This window comes from Lagopus leucura, unplaced genomic scaffold, assembly GCF_019238085.1.
Source record: "Lagopus leucura isolate 7727_CA_CO unplaced genomic scaffold, USGS_WTPT01 Super-Scaffold_100037, whole genome shotgun sequence".
Classification (NCBI taxonomy): Eukaryota; Metazoa; Chordata; class Aves; order Galliformes; family Phasianidae; genus Lagopus; species Lagopus leucura.
Window position 1 is genome coordinate 4,694,210 of NW_024962286.1, and position 12,705 is coordinate 4,706,914.

At 44.0% G+C, this 12,705-nt stretch overlaps 1 protein-coding gene across 4 annotated transcripts in view; it reads left to right on the forward strand.

Moving 5' to 3' along the window:
- The window catches only part of SKI (SKI proto-oncogene), a 96,803-nt gene that overhangs the window by 13,662 nt on the left and 70,436 nt on the right, over positions 1 to 12,705 (forward strand). For 2 of the 4 annotated variants that reach the window (XM_042883181.1, XM_042883182.1), the window contains exon 2: positions 11,237 to 11,347. The exons of the other annotated variants lie outside the window; for them this stretch is intronic. In XM_042883181.1, coding sequence (XP_042739115.1) covers positions 11,237 to 11,347 — 111 coding nt within the window. The remainder of the gene's footprint in view (positions 1 to 11,236; positions 11,348 to 12,705) is intronic. 4 annotated transcript variants of the gene reach the window in all.

Below are 12,705 nucleotides of genomic sequence, written 5' to 3' on the forward strand. Positions count from 1 at the left end.
GTGCAACAAATGGTGAGTCGAGGGCTAAAGCTGTTTCTTTTTTCTGCATTGATGTTTCTCCATTGAGGATCAGATGAAAAAGTTGCAGTGATGCAAAAAGTATGGAAGGCAGTGATATTTATTGGGCATCCTTGGGGCAGACTTTGGAGGACTGGTTTTGTCCTCTGCACTTTTGGTCATTTGTTAGCAATGCCGATGGCAGATCTTTGCATGTTTTCCTTGACTCTAGTTGATCTTGCAGAAATGAATATTACTGTTAAAATAGCAACTGCTCGGAATTAGTTGCCATGTTTTGATGCTGTTAGTTGAAAACTTCTATTCCTTTCCAAAGTTGACATTGCTTTTTCCTATTACTCTTGGTTTATTTCTTAGCTGTCTTCTGTACAAGGAAGGGCTTGCGTAATGCCCGAGCCATTCCCATTCCTCACTGAATGATATGCAAATCTAGTCAATTAAGCAGGGGGGATTTAATTAGCAGTTTAAGTTCATGTGTGAAGTGTCTTGCTTTAATTACTTAACAGTTTTGTTGCAAATTTGCTAATTTTTTTTCCTCAGAACTATCGAAACTGTGATTTTTTTTGTGTGTAACATTTTCAAATAGTGAGTATTGCCCAGCACGTCTGACCTTTGTACTGCTGTGTGTGTGTGTATCCCTTCAGTTGTAAGGGTCTTTTCCAAGCTGTGCAGAGAAAGCAAAGCTATGTTTGTTGTTTCAGAACAATACTTCAAAAAAAATTTAGGATTTTTGTGCTAAAAATTTGGAGTGAAAGGCTGTCTGTTGTTCCTGCTCTTGTAGCTGGATGATACCAGTGTTGTGGTATCTGTCTAACTGCCCCGTGTAGTTGCAGTGCGTTATATCAAATGGTTTCTTTTGTCCAGACAGAACTTGAAACAAGTGGCTTTTCTGCACGGCTGCAGAACGTCAGCACGTTGCTGTGTCAGTGTGGCTGCAGTGATGGAAGTAACTCAGCGTTACAAGAAACAGGTTTGTGACAGTGCAGAACTAGGGCTGGTTTTTGTATCCCCATCTTTTTATTAGAGGTGCCTGAGCATGTGAGAGGGGCACATTTACTCAGGCGATACTGCCAAGGCCATCCCTGCCTTTCTGAGTCACCTGTCGGGGTGGTGGTGGTGTCTTGTGGCCTTGTTTGGCTTCTCCAAACGTGGAGGTGATGGTGGGAATAAGAGGAGAATTGAGAAGAAGATGGATTGATTTCTGTGACTTCCTCCCTTAGCATCACATGTTAATGCACTTCAGACAGATATGAGTACATGACTGCACTTTCCTCTGGCTCAGCACAGCAGATGGCCCAGCTGAGGCTCCTGGCGCTCTGCAAATTGAGTATAACTGGGTACAGATCTGCTGTTTGGATACCTGCTACCTGTTTTCAAATAACATTTATCCCAGTGATAGCAGATACATCAGAGGTGGATCTGGATTGCAAAGTAAAGTTTATCATCTGTTGTCATTCGGGCATGCTGGCTGTGGAGAGCTTCCATGCACAGCCTGTAGGTATTTCTCTCTTCCTTGCTCCCCACCTCCTCTGCCTAGGTTGCCATATATCAGGATGCTGCCATGAATGTGCATGAACAAATAGGAATGGTAGCTCATGAGAGGTCTGTAGGATATTTAGCCATGAAGCACCATGCTGTAATGCAGCATTTGGTTTGGAAGATGCTGGTTTGGTACAGAGAGCTTCCTCTGAGCTCCCAGCTGCAGGATTTTAGATGTTACAGCTATATCATTTCACACGTTGCACTTCACGTGGAAGTCCAGAGAAAAATTTAGAGAAACATCTGTCTTGTCTGTCTTCAAAAGCATCTCTAGGCAACAGTCAGGTGATAAGTGAAGGAGGTGAAGAAGCTAATGTTATTACATGCAGATCTGCCATTATGGAGCAGCCCCAAGCCTTGTTTCTTGGAGTAGCTGTAGTGTGCAGGCAGTGATCCCGTGGTGCACTGAAGGACCCAATGCCCATTATGGTCAACTGCAGCTTGTTTCTGTTGTTTGGAAAAGTCACAGCAGGAGTATGCAGGAGATCCAGGATGGAGAGTGCTGGGTGCCAAGGTTTGCTAAATGAGCAATTTCTCATTTGTACATCTGGTGCTGGGAGGCTCCAGCAGCCATTCCTTAGGATGGTAGATAGCGCGGCTTTTGGGGCAGCAGAGTTTTTATTGAACTGGACTCCTGCTGTAGGACTGAACCACTGTGAACTCTGGTACACTGAAAAGCCTTTCTGTGGTGGACTGAAAGTGTTCCATCTGTTTTGGTGTATAAGAGCAGTACGCTGGCTGCAATTCCTTTTGCTGCTCATTGGCTGCAGTTGTGTGTGTGTGTGTGTGTGTGTGTGTGTGTGTGTGTGTGTGTGTGTACATGCACAGATGAGAGGCTAGGAAGGAACAAGAACAACATTTGCACTTACAGTCCAATGCACCACAAGTTTACAGGTACTCCCCATTCATTGTTTTACAGTATTTCTTTATTATTTGGCTTAACTTTGTCAACACACATAGAAATTTTCCTCATTTATCTTCTACTACAGTCTTCAGTTTCACTGTAGGGTTGATGATCGAGTAGTGGCAACTTCACTTTAGAGCTTTTAAACTGGAAAATGGGGTTTTTACCAACCAAGGCTTTTTGAGAGAGATGGATAAGAAACTGCTGCATTAGTTTTAGTGACGATTTCCTGCATCTCTGCATCTTGGATAGATTTAAATGATTTAACAAATGCACAGATACTGGCTGTAGCAGCGGTGCAGTTAAAATCACTTCAGTCAGCAGCCATCCAGGCTGGGCAAAAGGCTGCAGCATTTGATTGAAGGACCCTGTTTAGAGAGTCACTGTGGTACGGAGTGTTAAGAAACTCACCCCATTAATAATTCTTTTTATAAAAACAGGAGAGGCATTTCCAAACCAGTGCTCTGTGTTTCATGCATCTGCTTTTTATGAAATGCTTTTGTGAAACAAAGCAGTGTTAGAAATGCAGAAAAATGTTACACTTCTGACATGTAGGAGTTCAGTCTTTGCCATATCCTCAATGGGGATCTCAGCACTATAATGCAGAGTGCTGCTGCTTTTAAACAAGGAGCCACTCTGCATTTTCTGTAGTCCTGTCCTGGTCCCACTTCCTGATCTCACTGTTAGTGGGCCAAGGAAGCAAAAGTTAACAGCAAACATGGAATCTCCTGGCCTGTTTGGTTTCCAAGCAGAAGCAGAGATGTTGTAATTTAGAAACTTCTTTATACTTGTAAAAATAATGGGATGTATTAATTCCTTATTTCTTTCTGTGCTATCTTTTCCAAGATAGTTTCTGGAGACGTTTCATTCAAATTTGTTATTAATCTTATTAAGAACCCGTGTTACCGCTGTTCTATTTTTAATAGAATATCTTTCCTGTTTGGCCAGGGCAGCCCTTTTGTTGAACCTCCTTTTGGACTGTGTTCCCATGTGCTGTGAAGGCGCTGACACATGACCTCGTTACACATAGAAAATCCTAAATGTCCTGCCCCTTGCCAAACCTATCACAAAGCTACCCATCACCCCCTTTTCAGGATCCCAGATGGTAAATAGCAGCAGGAGGTGAAAGGGGAGCTTTGTCTCCATTCTGAGTCCTGTTTTAAGTATTCTGTGTCTGTCTGTTTCCCTCTGCTTTTCCCACTCTGCCCATAAATTAGCAAGCCAGCTTTTCTGACAAGGGAAGACAAAATGTCCATAAGCTGCAGTAGCATCACCTACTCAAGATAACGTTTTTGAACATTCTTGGTTTTCGTTCTATCTGGTTGTGATCTCCTCCTTTGGGTAGAGCAGCTCTCTGGCTGCTTGCTGGAGTATTTAGGGAAATGCTGCTTTGACGAGGATCAGGCTGCAGCTCTTAGCTTCTGTCCCAGCTTCTGAAAGGGGCACATCTCACAGTGACGTTTACCTACACCCTGGGTGGCTGGGCTCTGGTGATTTAAAAAAAATCCTACAAAGATCTGCCTGCCCTATTGTTTTCCTAAAGCCCAAGTTGTAAGGGAGGCAGCAGTCTGTGCTTGGGGTGCCCTGGGAGCAGCTGGCTTTATGAGCGTGCAGGGGGTCAGCAGTGAAAGGAGGAGGGACGTGGTGAGGGGATACTGCAGCCCAGAGCCGTTGCCTGCAACTCTGTGACTGTTTTCAGAAGCTGGGCTTCGCTCCTAGGATTCACTGAGCAGGATATTGTCTCTAAGCACTCTTCCCATGGAGTTCCCCTCGTTTTGTACAGGAAAGCTGGCTTGGGCTCTTGTGCAGGTGGAAGTAGGAGCTGTGCCGGTGTCACTTCAGGAATAGTCTGTGTGTATCGAGGTGATAACATTCAGCTTGGTGTCTGTGATATTTTTTGGTGTGATAGGTGTGAAGGACGTACAGAGCTTTATCCATTAATCATCTCTCCAATCCAGGGCTGTGGTAGTGTTTCCTATGAGAAGAGGAAACTGACTTTTTTTTTTTCTCTCTCTACTATTTACCTGCAGCTATACTGTGTAGGTTTGATGGCTTCTGCTAAGAAATGCTGATTTATGCTAGCTGAGCATATGCCTTTGTTTGTTGGGGACAGGTTGGTTTGTTTCCATTAATGAAGGCACTGATTCTCCTTAGCCCCATCTAATTCCAGGAACAACCTGCGATTGCCCGACCTGAGCTCTGACAGCTCGGTGTGATGCTCGTCTTTTCTCTGACCTCAGTGCAGCTGGGAAATCAGAGACTGCTGAAATGAAATGCTGAAAGTTTAATTAATTTTATGGATTCCCTGTTTTTTGTGCATCTTTATTTTAAGCTGTTGAATATTAATGTGGAAAGGGGAGTAGGAGTGCAAGGTCTGTTTACTGTCTAGTGCTTGAAAGTGGTTTCTTTTTCTTTTCCAGTTGTTTCATTTTATGTTAGAAATACAGTTGCATTATTCCCAGGTTCCTGCACGGTCTTAAGATGCCAAGTGAGTGTCAGCAGGGAAGCTGATGGGAGGGATTTAAAGCCATAATGCAAGCGTTGTGGCTCTGAAACATAAGAGTGACTCCACTTTGAACATGAATTAATAAACTTTGATATTTAAGTGTCGAGAAAGATTAAGAAGAAGAGAGGGAAGAGCTCCTATGTCTTTTGGCTCTGTTTTCTGGGTAAGAATGCTCTGTTTTCCACATTGCGAGTTAATTAGTACAGTGTTTTTTTTTTCTCCTCTGGGATCTCCTGCATTTCTTCTGACCTGTAATTCTCTGTATAGTCATCAAGTAGAATAGATCTGATGGGCTCCGTTCTGACACGTTGTGTTTTGACAGCACATTTTGTTCATAGTGAGTCAATACTTTTGAAGCTGGATTGCTTGGTCACTTTAATTTGACATATACCTACTTGCTGCCAAAACTCCTTTTGGCTTCTGCCCTAACACCAGCCTACTGTTCTGTCACCTTCTCTGTCTGTCACTGGTGCTTTTATGGCTGCACAATGTGCAGCAGCTCACCAGGGAATCAATCTGCCTGAATTAGTCATTATATAAAGGGGAGTTACAAAAATTAACTGAACAAATGTGCTGTTGAGTGTGCAGAATAAGCCAGTCAAGATGGGTTGGCGGCTTCGTTCACTGGCATTGCATTATTTGGGATTGCCAAAGGTATGGAAGTTTCAGATAAAATGATGGTGTACATGTTAGTGCTTTATCCTGAAGTACTGGCAGTCCAGGGAACAGACTTGTGATGGTGAGAGCGAGGATGAGATGGAATCAAGCAGTGCTGCTTCAGCCCCAGCTTCTGTCATTTGTGAAACCTTTGTGTAGCTGCTGTAGCTGCTAAAGATTAGGCCAGTATCTTTTAACACCTTATTAGGCTGTTGCTCTAAACCATGAGCTACTGTGAAAGTATTTTTCCTTCTTTCTTTGTTCTTTCTTTCTTTCCTTCTTTCTTTCTGTGTTTTTTTTTTTTTTTTTTAAGGCTTTTGGTGGATGAAGCTCTAAAATGAATAGCAATAGTGTCTCCCTCTTCCTTTTGCCTCCTACTCCCCGCTCACACACACTCAGCCCTGGGGTCTTTTCTTTCTGTGTGGTTGGCAGAACAGAGAAAAAGAGAGAGAGGGAGACTGTCTGGGCCCCTGGTGCTGTCATGAGAAGAATAGTTGTGCTGTTACTGCTAAATCTAAAGGGACAAGCTGGGGTATGTATGGTGCAGCAGCCAGCGGGCTGAATTAGTGGCATTTAGGCACTGCTAGGAGGCTAATTGAGTCACTGGTACTTGCTGATTAAACCAGCAAATTGAATAACGTATGGATATGTGCATGTTTGTGTTTGGGTCTATGCTCTATGAAAAAATAATGTCAGGTTTTCTTTAACCCTTTTGCTCAAGCCACTTAGTAGCTTAAGGAACACCAAAGCAGCTATATAAATATGAGGAGGTCAGTCTTATTTTATTCTTTTCTCCCTGCAATAATTGATGGGAGGGCACTAACACAGTTCCTTTACTGGTTACTGAATGGTTGCAGCTGAAAAAAGTGCAGTGTTGAGCAAGCAGTGTTGTTTAATATGGGGTATTCAGAGTTGAGGTGACAGAAGGGAAAGAACTGAGGCTGTCCTCAAGGGAGGTGGGTACAGCAGGTGAAGCCTTTGTTGGAATCTTGGTTGGCATCCATCTCAAACCACTCCACCTTCTTCAGAACTGTGTCAGTGACACAGCTGGTGGTTGCACCACTGCTTCTGGATATCTCAGCAGCAATGCCTAAACAGTTGTCCTATATAATGGTGAGGATTATAGCATAGCTAAAGAAAGCGGGGTTGTAAGGGGAATACGCAGAGAATCTGCAAAGCTGAGCTAAACTTTAATATACCCTTGCTGTGTATTTTGTAATGCGTTGTCGCTTCTGAAATCTGCCCACAGACTCAGGCCCAGCTTTGCTTTTGCTCACAGTGGTTTTTATAATGATTGTGGCTTGTTTAACTTCAGTAGAATTATTCCTAATTTATAGCACTATAACTGAAGAACAGAATTAGATTCTTGTGTTTTTCTTTGAAGTGCGCAGTGCTCTTAGGGAGGCTGTTGTGCTGAGGGCATATTGCTCTCAGTGATTCTTTTTAATTTTGTTTTTAGCTTTTAAGAAGAATGAGACACCTCTCAATCTAAACCAGAAGGACACGTATGAAAAAATAGTAAGACTCGTAGAGGCGAATGGTGGGTTCAGAACCTTGTGAGTCATTGCAGGGAGATTGACAGTTTGGGAACATGAACGCGGAGGAGTGAGGATGGGATGCTCAGGGGCTGATGAGATAAGGGAATCTATAGAATGTCAGCAGAGGGGTCAGCAGCAGCGTGCATCTCATTCCAGAGTTAAACTCAGGCATTGGGAAATGGCATTCCTTGATGGCAAATACGATCTGACAGTTCTCAGCTAGCTACAGTGTTCTCCTCCTCCTCCTCCTCCACCCTCCCTTCAGCCACATATCAGCGGATGCTTTGGAGATCATGTCTGTTCTTGCCTTCAAAGCAGCAACAAGAAAATATTTAAAGCCACAAGCACACCTTAGAGGTTCTGCAGGGTAAGCCAGGTTAGCAATCAATTTGTGTACTTGAGAAATTACACCCTTATTTAGGCAACTCAGTTTCCAGGGTGGTCAATCTGTTTTATCTCCTATTCAGAGATTATTGAGCTTTACTCTGATTTTAGCACGTAACTGTTGTCTTCCTCCCTCTTTCTTCCTTTCTTCTCTCCCGTGCATGTGAAAGAATTTCTTTCTGTTCTTGGGCAGGCCTGGACTGGATCCACTCCTGGAATTAACTACACAGGAGTTCATTCATTCCTCCTCTCAAATTACTTGGTGTTTGCTAGGTATAATTTGTTCATGGGTGGTGGGGAAGGAACTGTCCTCCCCTTGTTATTACCAAGGTGCAAGGAGCTAATACTGCTTTAGTGGGCAGGGCAGGAGACTGAGTCAAGAGAACTGTTTTATAGTCCCAGCTCTTGACACCATTTAGAGGGGTGACCTTGGGCGAGTTACTTCACTTTTCTGTGAAACAGCAGCAAGTGTTTACCTCCCTGCCCAGCAGGGCTGTTGAGAGGATTTCTGTGGATTGTTTTACATGCATACAGGATTATGTTGTTATTGCTGAGTGTTGTTTTTTTTATGAATATGTATGAAAGGCACTGGGACGTTACCTCACCTTAGGCCTCACACTCAACTCATTGCAAGCTTGCGGTTGCTGTGAATTTATGTAATGGAAGAGATGGAAGAGATTAGGAGCATTATCCTCAGAAGCTGTTGATGTTCTCAGAAGAGAAAGTGAACCCCGTTTCTCCTTCTCTACGTAGCTCTCTGTTTCTTTTCTGACTTTGTCTTGTTGCCGGCATTTGGGGCATGGGCTCTGGAAAGGCTCCCATCAAACCAGAAGTATTATTTTTCTGTAGGCTCTTTGTGAGATCCTAAAATACAGCTCTTCTTGCGATGGAGAAAGGAGGAAATAATGGCAAAATATTGTGCTGTTGTTTTATTTTTGAATCCTGAGCTTGTGGCAAGGGAACCGACCACACTGTGGAGGTTGCACAAGTGCGGTCTCCAGGGTGTCACTGGTGGTGTCAAGGACAACTTCCTCTTTTAATCAGTCCTGTGGTGCAGCTGTGCTGCTGTGGATGAGTGGGCATAGCTGGGAGGCATCCACTTAGGCAAGGAAAGGCCAGGAGAGTGTGAGCCTTGTCTCACTCCATCTCACTTCATCTTTTACGTGAAATGGGGAAAGGGCAGCACTGCTGAAGAGGGATCATTTTCCTTGGCAGAAACTGAAACACATATATACGACCATAAGCCTGCCTTACGTGCTCTGCATGCAAACTGTAGGGTTCTGAGGCTGAAAGTGAGCTCAGGGTGACTCAGTATGGCTGTGACCTCAGCTTGTCCTGATGCCCCAGTATGTGGTGCTGCTGCTGCCCAGGCAGGGATGTCCAACCTACTGATGTTCTGAGATGCCATGTAAAGATTGAGTGGGTTATTTCTTAACGTTTTGTGGGTGTTGCTCCTAATCTCTTCCAGTGTTTCACTCTTTAAGTCATCTCGTCTGTTTAAAATTAAATAAATGAAAAGGCCTCCATCTGACTGTTAGAGAACTTCATGTTTGAGTTTACAGTTGTTGAAAAATAGACATGTGAGTACAAAGTGCTTTACAGTAAACGTTCCAGCCTTCTAGGTCCTAGGTCTTCTCAGGTGACTTGAGTCAATTGTATGATGACAGCTATCAAGCAGCATCTTCTGTCCCAGTTGCCTAATGACAGCTATCAAATAGCATCTTCTGTCCCTGCCTGGAGCCAGCAAGCTTAGATTTTAGTCCGTTGAGTTGGCAAGGCAGGTCCAGGTCAGACAGAAACCTGTCAAAAGCTATGCTTTAAATCAATGCCTATGCCTCTTTCTCCTATTCTGCCATCCTTTAGTTTTGGGCAAGGTGTTAACAGTCGTTTCTGAAATCTCACCGTATTTTCTGCACATGCTTTGAGTATAATTAAATAAAAAGCAAGCTTGTGACATGAAGAAACAAACCAGTGTAGGATGGATTAAGCATGAGAGGCAAAAGTTGCTTCCCAGAATCCAGTAACTTCATTTTGAGGTTCAGGGGAGTTTTGCTGTTTGTTTGTGGCTCCATGTGTGCTCCTTTACCCCCAGTGCAGCTGTAATCCGGTCGGGTCTGATGGCTGCAGTGGGGTGACCTGTGCTGAACAGCAGCTGTGGCACAGCCGGTGGGGATTGAGAGGTGGGGTTAGCCTGCTCCTTTGCCTGCCTTGACCCTCACTCTCTTTTCCCTTACTCATGCTCTGCTTTGTATTGCAAGGAGGGATTTGCAAAGTCTTTATGCAAGTAATTCATTTGAAAATGCATCATCAGGAGGGCTCCAGGTTGAGGATTTGTCTAAATCGAAATTTTCTGCGATAATCTATAAGTTTCACACAAGGCAAATGCTGTGTTTCCTTGTTTTAAACACAAGCACACTGATTAGCACTTCCTCTCTGCATTTGTGGCTGACTTTTCACGTTGTCATATTCGTACTTACAGTGAGATATGCGTGTCACTTAGCACCTGATTCTCCTATGCAAAGGTCTTGTCACACAGCTTTCATCGAATGCATCTTTTTGTGAAGTGGGTGCATTCCAATATGCCCATAGCCACCTCATGGCACTTCTCTGTGACCTTTTTGCTGGAGTGACAAAGGGAGTTCCGAGCCACCCGAAGCAGTCTGCATTCATCGCTCATAACAATACCTGGGGAGATCTTATCTTGGTTTGATGTTGGAATCCTTATGTTTGAAAACAAGAGGGGAATTTGAGTGTGGGGAATTACTCTATATTAAACGTGTTTTCTTAATTTGTAAAGCATTTGAATAAATGCTGGCATGTATGTGCTGTAAAAGGGTAAGGCTGTGGCAATAAAAGTGCATTTTGCAAATTTCTGCACTGTGAAAGGGCTACTTCTAATGGAATTGAATTGTTTAGTTGAGACAGCTCTTGCTGGAGAAAATTAGAAAAGCTTCATTCCTGTCATAATGAAATTGGGTCATTGTCTTTTTTAACTGGGTCATAGGAGTTTCCAGCATGGGAGGCCTCTTGCCATGTTTGATGAGGGCGAGGTATGGGAGCAGCCTGCTCTGTTAACCCTTGCAGCAGGGCTCAGCTCTGCTCCGTGCCCTGGGTGGGGGAGGAGGGGGGAGCTGCTTCTCCAGGCACCGTGCTGTGTGTGAGCCAGGCTGGGACTGTTCTCGTGCTCGTGCAGAGCCTGGGCTGCGGGCACCAAGCATGGCAGCAGTGCAGCCCTCGAGCCTCCCACGTCACCCCTGTGGCTTGGCTTCTGCTGTGGCCAGAGGTCCTCCCGTCCTTCACTGAAGGAAGGGGAAAATGCTGATATATAGAACTAACTACAGTGCTGTGGGGTCTTAATTCACTTACCAATTTCAACCAATCATGCTTGAAAAACATTTTGTTGCTATAGCAGTATGTGAGAGGTGGCTCCCGCCCTCACACCACAGTCTGGGAAGGCTTGCAGAGATACTGAGCTACCCTTCTCGCATTTGGGAAAGAAAGAGTCTTCCCTGTTTGTCTGCGCTGTGTGAAAAGCAGCAGTGTCTGAAAACCAAAACAAAAAGCCCCACAGCACAACAACTGGCCTCCTTCCATGAGCCGACCCTATTTCCAGCCTGTCCGCCACGGTACCAGGGGCACGGGCTGTTATTGAGAGGCTGCTCTTGTACATAAAGCCTTGTGATTTTTGTTTAGAACCGTGAGTCTCCTAGAGTTCAGCTCCGCCGGAACAAAATGTTCAAGACAATGCTGTGGGATCCAGCTGGAGGTTCAGCGGTACTGCAGCGTCAGCCAGATGGAAATGAGGTGCAGAGGGTTGCAGGGGTGGGTGTGGGGAGTTCCTTCCCTTTAAAGGGAAAGGAAAACAACAGTGATTCTGAAATACATGCGTTCACGTGTGTCTGTAGTGTTAAATGCTAACCATGCTAGGCATGTTCTCATTCAGCTCAGTTGCCAGTAAGATGTCAGTTGTGCTTTGTGTGTGGCTGTTACAGTAAATAGGGCAGAGACTGCTCTCAGTGAAAAGCCCGTGTAACTCCGCTGATTTGGGATGTACACTGACATAACTAGAGCATAATTTGCTCATTGCCTGTGATTTTCAAATGACCCCAGTGAGTTTGTGTGTATGGCTGGACATGCCTTACATTGGCCTGGATTTCTGGAAGTGCCGAACTCAGGCATTTCAAAATTACCAATATTCAGAGGTGCAAATAACTTTTTTCAAATTCTTAGGCTTTAGCAGTGATTGCCCACATTTTGTCCTCTGTTGTCTTTTATTTCTGCTGATGTGAATGAGCATGCTTATGAAGAGCTGATTACAGAGCAAGGTGTATCAAGTTTTTTGGCTTCTTTTTATGGAATTGCTTTGTTTTGTGGAATGGCTGTAGTGATGTAATGCATCATCAGTTCAAATAAGGTGGTAAGTGAAACAAAGCTTCCAACTCCTATTTCTGCATGTTGATACGGTTGAAATTTTAGATATCTTTTGGCAAAGCAAAATTTGATATGAGAAAAGTAATATGACATAGAACCTTTGAAGAAAAAAACTGTAACTGTTCCATTTAATCTCTGGCAATTGTAAACTCATACCAGTGAGCCTCTGTAGCCCTGTGAGAAACAGGGAGTGTATGTATCGTGATTTCTGTAGCTGAGTAGTGGTGCTGTCAGGAGCACTGAAATGAAAATGGGTGAGAAGGAGGGAGGGGGAAAAAAAGCCCATTTGAGAAATGTCACAGAAGTTGTTCGTATTGTTTGTGTCTGTTTTTCTATTAGTTTTCCATTTGAGCAAGCAAAAGCAGAACTACCTGAATGCACATTCAAAGAACTAGTTCTGCTTTTGCAGAACTTTTTCTCCTCCCACTCTTTTATTGCCATATTTTGCTCTTTCCTCTTCAAAAGGAGTGGTCAGCAGGTTCAAGTGAAACCTACTTGAAAAGACTGAAATACTTTTTGGCCTGTTCCTGTAAGCATTCTGGATTCAGCAGTAAGTTGAACAACATTTCCAGAAGTGCTGTGATCTCCTGCATTGTGTTTTGGGAGCATTAGATGCTGATTCAGGTGGGCAGTGGTGCAGCGGCACTCGTTCTTCCTAGGAACATCCTCAGGGAAAGAAAACTTCCTGTAAGGAAGGGAAAACCTTTTATTGTAAGGAGAATGAGGAGAGA